The sequence below is a fragment of the Cryptotermes secundus genome, unplaced genomic scaffold (assembly GCF_002891405.2).
Source record: "Cryptotermes secundus unplaced genomic scaffold, Csec_1.0 scaffold1031, whole genome shotgun sequence".
NCBI classification, from domain to species: Eukaryota; Metazoa; Arthropoda; class Insecta; order Blattodea; family Kalotermitidae; genus Cryptotermes; species Cryptotermes secundus.
In genome coordinates, this window is record NW_019718628.1 from 76,598 (window position 1) to 91,237 (window position 14,640).

The 14,640-nt window shown below is 42.6% G+C and overlaps 1 protein-coding gene across 7 annotated transcripts in view; it reads right to left on the reverse strand.

Moving 5' to 3' along the window:
- The window catches only part of LOC111862597 (5'-AMP-activated protein kinase subunit gamma-2), a 469,740-nt gene that overhangs the window by 59,272 nt on the left and 395,828 nt on the right, over nt 1-14,640 (reverse strand). For all 7 annotated transcript variants that reach the window (XM_023848122.2, XM_023848113.2, XM_023848135.2 and 4 more), the window contains one exon: nt 14,266-14,402. In XM_023848122.2, coding sequence (XP_023703890.1) covers nt 14,266-14,402 — 137 coding nt within the window. The remainder of the gene's footprint in view (nt 1-14,265; nt 14,403-14,640) is intronic.

Below are 14,640 nucleotides of genomic sequence, written 5' to 3' on the forward strand. Positions count from 1 at the left end.
TAATTTTTATGTTTTTGGACAACATATGAGAAGACAAAAGGTTCTGGACTGAATGGCAGCAAGCATTACTCGAGTTCAATCGCCTCTTAATTTCTTCCTGAATCAGGTTTCAATCTGTTATCGTTGTTCCCAAATATCTCAACTGTGCCACATTTTCAAAACATCTGTTTCCTATCTTTATGTCATGATTTTGCCCTGCATTTTGGTTGCCGGACAGTAACATATACTTAGTTTTCTCTGTGTTTACTTCTAGACCAACCTCTTTACTTGCGTCAATTAAAGTTTGTATGTTACCCTAAGAAACTAAAAGAAAAAAAAACTACATTTAATTAGTGGCCACTTAGCTTCCCATCGTATGCTAAAAATAGAATACAGAGACTTTCCAATGACGACGTATAGATGTACGTTATTATTCGTTGATGACGCGCACAGAGTAAGAGACAGGTGGGTCAACATTCAGTACGGGTGTCCGTGGGAAGTGCGCCTTGAGTGGGTGGCATCTCGTCTGACATCTGTTACGTGAATAAGCATAACCAAACTTGTCTCATCTCGTGCACAAAATTTTCAAAGATACAAGCGGAGCTTATAAGCTGCGGGAGGTGCAGGCTTTGTGCATTTGTGTGCGTCAGTGCAAAATGCAATTCTACGTTCCCTACACACACACACACAAACACATAGAGCAACATAATGCCTACCACAAACAGCATGTCACTGTACGAAAGCTGTTACTTTTCTGTTTCGTTTTGATTCCGTACAATGATTTTTACACGTATAGTAAAGTCCGTGTAGGTAAACATTTGTCTGATAAATTTTCTATCCAGAATGGTCTATAACAAGGACATGATTTATCGCCATTCCTTTTCAACTTTGCCTTAGAATATGCAATTAGGAAGGTGCAGGGAAACCAGGTGGGACTGAAATTAAACGGGACACGTCAGCTGCTGGCCTAGGCCGATGATATGAATCTACTGGGTGATAATGTAGATACCATAAAGAAAAACACAAACTTTAATTGACGCAAGTAAAGAGGTTGGTCTAGAAGTAAACACAGAGAAAACTAGGTATATGTTACTGTCTCGCAACCAAAATGCAGGGCAAAATCATGACATAAAGATAGGAAACAGATGTTTTGAAAATGTGGCACAGTTCAGATATTTGGGAACAACGATAACAGATTGAAACCTGATTCAGGAGGAAATTAAGAGGAGATTAACTTGGGTAATGCTTGCTACCATTCGGTCCAGAACTTTGTCTTCTCGTCTCTTGTCCAAAAACATAAAAATCAGAATAAACAAAACTATAATTTTGCCTGTAGTTCTGTATGGGTGTGAAACTTGGTCTCTGACATTAAGGGAGGAACACAGACTGAGGGTGTTTGAAAACAGGGTGTTGACGAGAATATTTGGACCGGAGAGAGATGAAATGACAGGAGGTTGGAGAAAACTGCATAATGAGGAGCTTCATAACTTGTACGCTTCTGCAAGTATAATTAGAATGATCAAGTCGAGGAGGATGAGGTAGGCAGGTCATGTAGCACGAATGGGGGAGACGAGGAATTCGTATAGGATATTGGTGGGAAAGCCAGATGGAAAGAGACCACAGGGAAGACTAAGGCGTAGGTGGGTGGACAATATTAGAATGGATCTTAGAGAGATTGGATTGGATAGATCTGGCTCAGGATAGGGACCAGTGGTGGGCTCTTGTGAACACGGTAATGAACCTCCGGGTTCCATAAAATGCGGGGGAATTCTTAAGTAGCTGCAGAATTGACGGCTCCTCCAAAAGGGCTCAGCTCCATGAGTAAGTATTTATTAGTATTAGTATTATTAGAGGGGGTGGGTTTCCCCATGCACTTAGACCAGTTGTTGGTCCATTGTGCGTCCCCCTTTCAATTTCTACTGTCGCCATACCCCACCGGTAACGGTGCGTGCTATCAGCCCCCTTGATGCTTCCCCATCTACCAGAGGCACTGGAAACTACTTGTGCGGGAAATTATTACCGAATTTAGCTCAGAGGTCTCCTAGAGACATGAGGTTCTTTTACGTGCCGTAAATCTACGACACGGGACACGGCTTAAAGTCCCTCCCGGAGGACTTGTTCCCTGAATTTTTTCGTCCGTCCGGTCACGGTATCCGAGCGGTCCAAGGCATGTACTGTCTTCGCTCGCTCGGAAGCCGTGGGATCGTGGGTTCGAATCCCACACAAGACATGGATGTTTGATATGTGTGTGTGTGCGATTTTCTGTGTTTGTGTTGTCCTATGTTTAGGTAGAGACCTTGCAACTAGCTGATGACCCGTCCAGAGAGTCCTACTGTCTGTAAAATGATCATGAAACTGAGAAATCAGCCCTATGCTCCAAAGTGGGAGCACAAGAGGAGAAAAAACACATACGTAGTCTATAAGAGAAAGTAATGTGAACGTATGGAAAACTTGTAGTAGAAGTGGAGAAGCGGCCAGCTCTTTATTTTAAATTTCGTAAAGAACATTCTGATACTAATCATAAGAAAAAGTTGTGGGAAGAGGTGTGTACCGGCTTGATTGAAAACTGGAATGGTCTGCATATACAGTAGTTTTAGCATGAGCAATTTTTATTTCGTTGACAATTCTTACTGAAGTGTAATGAGTCTAATAACTTACCTAAAAAGTGATCATACCCTTAATGTTATGTAAGAGAAAAATACTATTTTTGTGTGCTTTGTGTTTGCAATGGGGCATGCGGTAGCGTAGTTGGTTGAGGCACTGTGCTACAAGATGGAAGGTGGCGGGATCGAATCCCGATGAGGTCATTGGATTTTTTTCAATTTACCAAATCCTTCCAGCCTCACTATGGCCCTGGGGTTTACTCAGCTTCTAACAGAAATGAGTACCAGGAATATTCTTGGAATGCTCTTGGCGGTAAAGGGCGGCCGGCGCGTAGGGCTGAAACCTTACCGCCATCTATGAGCAGGTTGTCTAGAGAAAATGTGGGAAGCTCAACATCTCACAATTCTATGTGTCTCCACAGCCTGCTGCAGGAATACCTTTACTTTACCTTCTTACTTTTTCTGTGTTTGCAATAATAATTCTAGAAATATTAAACTCCAGTCTCCATCTTGTATTCTTGTACAAGTATGAGGTTTCAGAAGAAGCAACAATTCATCAAAACTGTCAACACTCATTCTGCAATAATTGAAAAATTTTGATGGGTATTGTCTCAGTTCATGCTACAATGTGTAAAATTTTCCTTTTAACAGATGTTCGCTACAAATGGGGTGAACCCAATATTCCCGCTTCCCTTTTTCTTGAATCTTAACAACAATGCACACATTGCTGCTGTACCGTACACATCCACGCTGCGACTGACCGAGTGCTCATTGGCGTAGGTGTGGACAACTCGACATTATATGTGTGCGCACGTCCCTCAACAGTCGTTGGGCCTCCACGATCGTGTACATCTATCGGCCAACTGAAAACTGCATGTGTGCGCCAGGCCTTAAGCGCAGGCCGCCCTTTACCCCCAAGGAAGATTCCTGATACTCAATTCTGTTAGAGACTGAGTCGACTGGCCAATTTAAAGGTACGATCCTGTAATTCACCCGGACGGACTGAGAAGATGTGCAATAAACCTCAGACAGAACAACCAGAAATACGGTTCAGATGAAACAGGGCCCTCACGAATACCAGCCACCAGATAAGTTACCTGATGCTTAACCCACTCAGTGAAATTACGTAAGCAAATACTAAACAGCTGGATTAATGTTCACATAAAAAGTATGTTTGGCGGTCACGGTTGCCGCGCAGTCTACGGCATCTGTCTTCGCTCGCTCGAACGCTGGAATCGTGGGTCTGAATCCCACTGAAGGCATGGATGTCTGTATTTATTCTGTATTTCTGCGTGTAAGTAGAGGCCTCGCGACGGACTGATCACTCGTCGGAGGAGACATACCGACGGTGTACAGGATAAAGAAACTGAAAAAGCGGATAAGGCCCAGCAAAGGGCTGCGGAGCCATAATAATAATAATTATTAACTTATTAATTATAATTAATAAGTTTGTTAGCATAAGCTACAAGGATTAGTCTTATCAGAATGTTCCGACTCCAAGTTAACTGGTCTTTCCATCTCTGTATGTGACTTACCTCATCTCCTATCATACGATGTACGTTTATATGCCTCCAAATTATATGTCTGCAGAGTATTAAGTACTGCAATACGAAAAATGCGACTGCCAGAGTCATCATCAGACACTATGCAGTGAGTCACCAGTGACTCAGGGTCACAACATTTCTACAGATAGTGCTGTTCCCACATACTTCCATCAGTAAACATCCTCAGTAGGATTGGCTCCGCGCTAACAGCTGCCACTTTTCTCGAAAGAAAATTGCATTTATTTCGTGTATGATACTATGCAAACCAACTGCCTCTGCTTGTGGGTAGACACCTACTCTTTCGTCGCCTTTTACGTCATGGACTCGCTGATTCTAATAGCAAGGCGAATGTGTAGCGACATAAACCTGTCAGGCGATAAATAACAGGCAAAGCAAAGTCAAAGTGCATAATTCCGTTTGTATTATGGAGTTCACAAAGGTCAGCGCTGACAGTGGGGCTGCAAGACTTCACAGTCTGTTTCGCGCCGCCTTACTTACACAATGGAAACACGCTGATCGCTAAGGGTGATTACAGACTTTTCCACATGAACAATAAGAGAGTGCCTGGAACGTAAAATATTTTTCTGCACGGTCCCTATCAAGTATGGTCTGAAACTTGCTCCCGGGCCCTAGGGGTAAGAACCTACAGAGTCCCGCAAATCTAAAACCATGGACAAGATCGGTGGTTTTACACGGCTGTTCCAAAATACTGTAATACAGACAAATCACTACAGAACACTCGTAAGTCTTCTCAGTCTGCTTTCAATAGTCGTTTCCTGGTAACGGATGTTAACAATGGAGATTCCTCAGCTTCTGTGCTCACTTCGTTGCCCTCTGGCTAATGCTCCACGACTGAACTCGTTGCTTCAACTGACTAACTTTGCTTAAAATAAAGCATAGAGTAAATCAGTGCAAAATTTTTTATTCAATTAAAATAACGGATGAATCGTTAAGACGTGAATACTGATTGAATGGTAAACCAAGAACGTGTTTATAAATTTATAAATGACGCGAAAATTTGCGGTTACGATTTCAAACCCATTACAAACCAGGCTTTATTAAGCTGATCCCTCCCATTTTGCTTCCTGTGTTTATGTCTGGTCGAGACAGTTCAGCTGATCACTGTTCATTACAGCAATGGAACCAGATTTCAGTTCGCAAACCAAAGCATTACTATTTGCAGCTTTCCACTGGGTCCCTATTACATATTCGATAAACAGCGGAAGTGGCTGTGTCGCGTGTTTACGTGCTCAGAATCGCTCCGTGGGCGTGATAACATCTGCCAGTAGCAGTGGGCCCAGGGTGCGCTTGTACAGTATTTTAAGAACCGCCAGCTCTGCAACTCTTTGAACAAAGAACCTGCAGCCGTGAATTTAACGTCAACCAGTCCCACAAAAAAAAACACATTGTATAAAGCACGTCAGCCAGTCACACAAAAAAAACATTGTATTGAGCACCTCTTCACCTAAGGGAAAGACACAGCATTGTTAAAAACCCACTCAATAAACCAACCCAAGGGCTCTCATGTTCAGCATTACATTCTGTCTCCCGTCTTCATTATTATAACATTGAACGTTAAATCAAAACTATAACTTCACTTAAATTGGGGGTTCTAGAACATGACACCGTGAAGTTTTGTAGAGAGCTAATAAGATTGAGTGAGCCCGTTCCACTGGAAATGTGGTACCTCTCTGCCGAACTACTCGTCCCAGAAAACCATGACCTCAATCCTCCTCGCCAAGGCTGTAAGGACATCAAATTTCCTGTCGCTTCACCGGCTCGTGTTTACTGCTGAACAGACCGAATATGCATATTGTGTGGCTCTTACACTGAAAAACAAGTGGAGAAAATTATGTAATGACGAAATCTATTCAGAAACTATTAACTGCAGAAACTAATAACGCGAATATTCCGATCGTGTATAAGCAACGAATAATTATTTGAGGCTTTCACGGCGGTGACTATGAAGAAAGCAGTCTTCTGGGATTTGGCACCGTGTATATGTGGTGTTAACCGACGTTTCGGAGGAACGTATCGCCTCCATCTTCAGGGTAGAAGAAAAATATATAAGAAATCTGCAAGCAAAGAGACCGTGAGAACCGGTACACCACATATACACGGTGCCAAATCCCAGAAGACTGCTTTCTTCAACGAATAATTAATTCAGTTTAATAGAGCGCAAGAGTTAAGCAAACGCCAGTAAGCAGCATTAAAGACAATCGCTGAAAGTAACATTTTCAGTGGTAAGTAAACGTGTCAGGCTTTACCGTGTATTTTGGTAACGAAGAACTAACTCGCGTTCTGTGATCGACTGAAATGTGTTTATTGCATTAACCTACACCGTTTCAGTTCCGTGCCGCTTATATTGTGAAGAACTGAAATACATTTACCCTTCACCATTACATACTACATAATGTCCTTACATAAGTATACAGGACAGCCTGTACGCTGAAACGTTCTTATGAATGATTATGCAAAATGTTATGCTTAGCATAAAATAACCAAATCAAGGATTCGCATCTCATATTCGTGCTCACTTGATTATCATGTGAGCACACAAGATAGTGTGCGATACGTCTGCAACCAACATCAAGTTTTTCGATTTTATTTTAGGAAATCGCTAAGAGTCTTTAGGGATACAAGAATATTCTGAAATTGTTCTTGTGTAGGCGTTACGGCTGCACCCACAAATAAGCAGGACATGAACTTCACAACAATCATTGATTAAACTCCGTGGTTTTAGTCAGCAAGCGAACTATACCGACCGAGCGAACGCCGCTTGTCTGCGAAGTTAGTGCCAACTTTTAGTGGATAGAGGGTGTCGCGCGGTCAGCGCAGCGGATCCCGACGGCCGTTAATTTCGGTTTTCTAGACTGGAGCCGCTATTTCCTTGAAACTGCTCCTCAGTTATCCTCACGGGGCTGAGTGGGCCCCGTTCCTGAACCACTACTTCTCAGAAAATCTGGTAGCGTCTAAAACTGAACCCGGAGTTCTGGATCTGTACCCAGGAACTCTGACCGACAGACCACAGAGGCCATCCAATCATCGATTAGGAAATAAATTTACATACAGTCGGCGCGGTTATAAAATCACTGACGAAGCTTCAACGAACTGTGTGACTGACAAACCATGTTCAGTACTTCGCTTAGGGTCACGGCCAATCTGATCCTCATTGTCTGCACACAGTAAAATGTATTCCTTGTGGTAAACTGTTGCGCAATGCAGGACAGTGGCATGTAACAAGCGCCATGGATATACTCGTATGTTGAATTCCTTCCATGGAGTAATTTCTAACATTCGTAGCTAGTGACAGAAGCCCTGGGCGTTCTTCCATGTTTAATAATCTTAACAATACCTGACGAAAAGTACATATTATGAACATGGTTACCACCCAGTATTTGTTACTTCAGCTGAGTAAGCGTTCTACGGTCGCTGCATGGAGTTAGAAGCAAGTGACTTTATAAATACATCAACAGATACACACTTCACAATTTCATCATAATCATCTCCATCTTCTTCCGGTCCGGAGACAGGGACTAGCTCTATCGATTGTGCCCAACTGGGTAGTTTAATTAAGGACAGAGACTGAATTCAGTCTCCAAAACGTCGTTTTTAAATACAAAACAAGACGATCTTGTTCATCTCTCTCGGTTCGGGCTCTCCGGCCTGTGAGTGTTCGGAAATATTTCTGGAACTGTTAATCCCTTAGACGTTTGGCAGGACTTCTTGGACGGCGGATTAGACCACGGCAAGGTCCTTCTATATCTAAGCACGATAACGCAGAAAAATGTATTAGTACATCCATGCCCCTGCGCAAAAGCTGAACCTGTCATCCCAGTGCTCGAATAGTCCGAGTGCAGCAGTTCCTAATTTGTACGATAATTACACAATCCATTGCCAGGCACGATATCCGAGCGGTCTAAGGCATGCACTGTCTTCGTTTGTTCGGAAGCCGGGATCGTGGGTTCGAATCCCACTCAGGGCATGGATGTTTAGTGTTTGTGTTTAATTCTGTGTTTGCGTACAGGTAGAGGCCTTGCGACGAGCTGATCACCCGCCCAACGAGTCCTACCGAATGTCTAAAATCTAGTAAACAGAAGGAAAACGGGGAGTTTCATGGGGCCAAGGCCCAAACTGGGGCTGTAGTGACAAAATGAAAAAAGTGCACATTCAGTATTTGTGTTGATCATCATCAAATCCAGAGTACTGATTAACACTTTACCCAGATGTATTCTCATTCACAAGGCTTTTGACAAGAACATCCACCAAACGTTAATTTACAACAAGACTATATATATCAAACGTCACAATTTTATCTTTCGTGAGATTTACGTGGTAATTGTGATAAATTATCATATATTAACAGTATTAAGATTTAGTGCGTACCTATATGAATTGTGAGTCAGGCTGGGGAGCCAATTGTGACACTTGCCCCAGGGTCATTCCATGTGAAAGCATCAAGGTAGTTCGCTCGACCATTTAAAAAATGTATTTTGTACACTTATTTCTACATATTTTCAAAAATATTAAAAAAAAATTAATCCGCTCGGTTCTTCCGGTACAGCCGTTTTTATAATGCGAAAAAACGCGTTTTCGGCTCAAATGGAGATTTGCGTTATCTTCTATATCTCGATAAACATTGAAGCTAGAGACTCCAATGAAAAACCAATTTGTTCCTCCTGATATGGACTACAAATCATGTTATTACAAGTTTTTACTCAACTCACTTCCTCTAGGTCTAATTAAGCTTGAAACTTACCTATCGATTTTGGGAAAAAAGCTATTTTTGACCTTCAAAAACCAATGGGAGGGGGAAAGTATCACATCTGTGGATTCTACCCTTTGTTTTTGCCTACATGGGGAATATAATCACGTGGTTTTGAACCCCGTACCTTTTATCCAAAATTTTTCAGGAGCTTCCAAACTTTGCTCTGGGCCCAAAATAGGCCATTTTTAACATCTCATATCTCAGGTGGGGAAGCTCCGAAAGTTTTTAAATTCATAGCAAACAATGTTCTATTCTAAAGTAACTTGGAGTTAAATTACAACTTTGATATTCAACTAATTGCGATGTTTTTATAATGCGAAAAAACGAGTTTTCGGCTGAAATGGAGGTTTGCGTTATCTTCTGTATCTCGATAACTATTGAAAGTAGAGACTCCAATATAAACCAATTTATTCCTCATGATACGGACTACAAATCATGTTATGACAAGGTTTCACTCAACCCACTTCCTCTAGGTCTAATTAAGCTTGAAACTGACCTATCGATTTTGGGAAAAAAAACTGTTTTTTACCTTCAAAAGCCACTGGGAGGGGGAAGTATCAGATCTGTGATGTCTACCCTTTGTTGTTACCTGCATGGGTAATATACTCTCGTAGTTTTGAACCCCGTATCTATTTTCCAAAATATTCCAGAAGCTTCCAAACTTTGCTCTGTACCCCAAATCGGGCATTTTTAACATCTCATATCTTAAGTTGAGAAGCTCAGAAAATTCTGAAATTCATAGCAAATAATGCTCTATCTTAATCATTTTCAGGCCTGTACTTACTGCTCGGAATGACAAAACTTAAATCTCTCGTTTTTTATACCGAATAAGGAACCACTAATACCACTGAATGCAGGCAAGCCAACTATTGATGTACTTGATTTTTTTTGGTAAAATTCAAAGTGCCCACACTTCGCTCTCGGTTGAATATCAAAGTTGTAATTTTAACTCCAAGTTACTCTAGAATAGAGCATCATTCGCTATGAATTTCAAAATTTTCGGAGTTTCCCCACTGGAGATATGAAATGTTAAAAATGGCGGATTTTGGGCTCAGAGCAAAGTTTGGAAGTTCCTGAAAATTTTTGGAAAATAGGTACGGGGTGCAAAGCTATGTGATTATATTCCCCATGTAGACAACAACAAAGGACATAAACCACAGATCTGATACTTTCCCCCTCCCATTGGTTTTTGAAGGTCAAAAACAGCTTTTTTCCCAAAATCGATAGGTAAGTTTCAAGCTTAATTAGACCTAGAGGAAGTGAGTTGAGTAAAAACTTGTAATAATATGATTTGTAGTCCATATCATGAGAAACAAACTGTTTTTTATTGGACTAACTAGCTTTAATAGTTATCGAGATACAGAAGCTAAAGCAAACCTCCATTTCAGCTGAAAACGCGTTTTTCGCATTATAAAAACGGATGTACCGGGAGAACCGAGTGGATTAAAATTTTTTTCAGTATTTTTGAAGTGTGAAAATATGTAGAAATAATGTACAAAATACATTTTTTTAAATGGTCGAGCGACGTATCTGGATAACTTCACATGGAACGACCAGACATACGTTACCAGCCGCAATGCTACAGCTGGCTATCCAGCCGCATTCTCTAGCTAGCCAGAAAATAATAAATCAGCGAATATTTATTTTTGACATGGAAGGTGGAATGCGCATAAAACGTAACTGTATGCATTCAGAGTATATGAGGTGCGCACTTTACACAGTTAAACTGTGAAATGACATGGTGTGCCTGTCACAGAACGCTCCAACGCTGCTCTTCTTCACTCACGTTCCTGACAACATCAATTATGTGTCAACTAAGGGAGCATAATTTTAGTGACAAAGCAGAGACAAATCGTGCAACCCTCCGTTTAATACAGCTTGCTTTTTGTTACTTTTTATCTCTCTCCTCTCGCTCCCACTTTGGGGCACAGGGCTGATTTCTCAGTTTCATGGTCATTTTACAGACGGTTGGACTCCTTGGATCAGCTCGTCGTAAGGACAACACAACACAGAATAAACACATGGAGCTGAGCCCTTCTTGAGGAGCCGCCAATTCTGCAGCTACTCTAGAATTTCCCAGCATTTTATGGAACCCGAAGCTTCATTACCGTGTTCACAAGAGCCCTCCACTGGTCCATATCTTGAGCCAGATCAATCCAATCCATCCATCCATCCTCTCTCTCTCTCTCTCTAAGATCCATTTTAATATTGTCCACCCACCTGAGCCTTGGATTTTCCAGTAGAGTCCTTCCTTCTGGCTTTCCCACCAATGTCCAATATGCATTCCTCATCTCCCCCAACAGAATAAACACATATATATACAAACCATCCATACCTTGTGTGGGATTCGAACCCACAATCCCGGCTTCCGAGGGAACGGAGAGAGTACATGACTTAGACCGCTCGGCTACCGTGACCGGGTTCTTTTTACTTACTGCACATAAAGTTATAGATCTACTTGATTACTTCACTGGTCCTTATTCAACACATTAATACTGTGAGCTTCATTTGCAACTTGAGATACGTTTACGTCAACCCTAAGCATTTTCTTGTAGGTTCCTACTTCTATAGCAACAACAGTCTCAAAGGTTCGGGCTCTCGTTATACTCGTACATTTTAACACTGACAAAGTTTCACTCCAAACCTTTACAAGTAAATATCTCCCACCATAAATCGTACATAATACAGTTCATGAAAATTCGTTATTAGATCGAAAACAAAATTCTCTCTGGACAAACTTCCATGGGGTATAACTTCGGCGGCCATATATTCATCCAGTCTGGTTTGGATTTATGTTGAAGAGCTGGGATAAATGAGTCAGTAGCGTGGATATGGCCTGGACCTGTTACCCAGCAGACACACGTTTCTCTTCGTCACCACATTTAGACCTGCTATATGTTCCACCCATCCTACTGCCCAACTGGTACAGAGAGCATCGAGAGAGGCCGTAGCGTGAAGCTCACCATCCATCTTCATCTGTATCAAGGTTAAAAATGTCCCACACATGCCTTCACAGCGCGTTACTTAGGAGCAGGGATAACTCTACAATTTCTTTCTTGTAAATGTGGTCCACTAGTTAACATGGAGTCCTACGCACAGTTTTACACATAACGAGATGTAACACGTATCACAGAGAAGTTATATTTCATGATAATCTTCTTGCCCATAAATTTAAATGATGTATCGTTTTGGCGAAAAGTTTAGGTTAGTAAAGCAGATACACTGCATCCCACCTGGTTCATACGGCTTTCATTACACTGTACCTTTCCGAAAAAAAAGTGACTGGGGTCCGCGGTCCACATATTTCTATTCACTCATCAACTCTGTAAGCAAAACACAGACTGAACTAACGTTTATTGCTTTCAGAACCTCTTGTGTTCTCACGAACTCATATTTTACTGCCAGCAGAACCAGTTGTATGTGTAGAGAAGTGGGTCGGCACGGCTTCCTCCATAACGTCAAGCGCCCATAAACAATGCAGGCAAGATCATACAATGCCATGGAGCTCTGTAGCAATTTTACGCAACGCTGTCAGTTCCAACTGCTCATATTCTACGTATCTCTAGTCCTTTTGTTGGACCTTGGCCGCATTTCAGTTTCTTAATCCTACACACAGTCAGTGGGGCTCCTTAGACGGGGGATCAGCCCGTCGCAAGCCCGCTACCTACACACAGAACACAAACACAGAATAAGTACACACAGACATCACTGCCTTAGGCGGCCCAAACACGTACGAGTCTGGCTCGGCGAGGAGCCAGACTCGGATTAATTTCACAACACACGTATGAGCGTGGCGACCCACACACGGACGAGTTTGGCTCATTGGAACCCGAACCGAGTCGGACTCGCGAGCCAGACTCGTACGTGTATGGGCCCCCTTAGACCGCACGGCCATCGTCATCGGCAAAAGGACGTGTTGTTCCCAAGCGGTCACCCATCCACGCATTAACCACGCCCATTGTTGCTTAACTACAGTGATTTGACGAAAACCGGTTTAATCTTTCACGGATCCGAAAGTTCCGTGACGTTCATAGCGGACCGACACTGGATCTACATACGTAATATTACAGCGAAAACGATTCTGAACCATGTTACTGGCACCTGGAAAATCAGAAAAGAAAACCGGAAAAATTCAAATCAGCAAAAATTAAATTTACATACTATTCACCATGTAATGCGTACGAGACTACATAAACGAAACGCAGAAAATATAAAATAGTAGATGTTTCAAACACCCTCAGTGGAACTGGATTCTGCCGAAAGAACTGGTTAAAATATATACAAAGTGGAGGTAAAGTTGGTAGAGCTGTCGCTATGCTTAATTAAACATCACTTCGTGAAGGTGGTGGGTAGAAGTATAGTTCCACGCACGCTGGTACTCACTGAAAGGGAGGCTGGGTCAGCCCCTGAAGAGAGAAATCTCATGCTCTTGCTGGAATCCGAACCCCGGTGCCCCCCTTATCGCCTAGTCATTAGACCGACTGCACCGAATCAGGACAAACATAATATCAAGGCATGCTCTGGAATATAAAACACTGCGACGAAGAGAGCCTGGACACCGTGTACAACTGGGCCACCCTGTCGCGGTAGCGTAGTTGGTCGAGACACTATGCTACAAGCCGGAAGGTCGCGGGTTCAAGTCCCGATGAGATCTTTGAATTTTCTTCAATTGACCTAACCCTTCCAGCCGCACTATGGCCCTGGGGTCGACTCAACCTCTATCAGAAATGAGTACCAGGAATTGATTACATAATTTTCTTAGGGAGTAAAGCGCGGAGGGCGCGTAAGGCTGACAACCTTACCGCCATCTTTGAGCCGATTGTCTAGAAAATGTGGGAGACTCAACGTCTCACAACCCTATGGGCCTTCACGGCCTGTTACAGCATAGCTTTACTTTTTTTTTTTTTTCTTACCCTGTCAGTGCAGGATATAAATACAGGAAATCTGACACAGTAAATTTTCATGAGTCCCGAGGGACTAGAAATCAAGAATGACTGTGCTGGCGAGGACCAGAGAGACAATACTCAGTTACAACGCAGCGCCTACACAGGAACACCGGCCGCCTCCTGCACTTCTCGATGAAGAGGCCCCATTTCTAAACACGAACCTGTGTAGGACAGAACAAAAACTGTAGCCATAGATCTTGACGAGACCTGGCGCCAAGAATGAATATGCTGGAGAGTCCGACCGACCGACCGACACTCTCAGGAGAGACGGAGATACCATCTCCACGTACACAAATTAGAACACGTAGTTCAGCTTAAACCTTCAAAGTTCACGACTATATGCGTGACCTCGGTATGTCCGACAGCTCGAGGTGCAGTTGAGCAACCTTGTGTTCAGTAATGTACTGGAACAGTGTGGTACTCACCCCTCGAGAATCCCTGAACAAGATGGCGGCATGATGTGGGTCCAAACTGACGTCGGACGCGCGGTGATGCGTCGTTGTCGTTCCTAAGGACAGGCGCCGTCTGTCGGGGTCTAGCGAGCTACGCCTGAGCAGGGCACCTGTGAAGAAACAAGACAGATGTCTTAACAGCGTAGAAATTAATGTTTATGACGTAACTAAATTAATCTCCCTGCATTAAAATATTTTGGTTTTTGGCTATGGGTTTACTCTTTGGTCAATACAGGTCATGGAACGAGAATAATCCTACACAACCTCCAACCCCCAACCCGTAAGGAGGCAATAAAGTGGGAAGCCAAAAATAAATGTGTTATGAACTGCCTCATATTATGCCACACT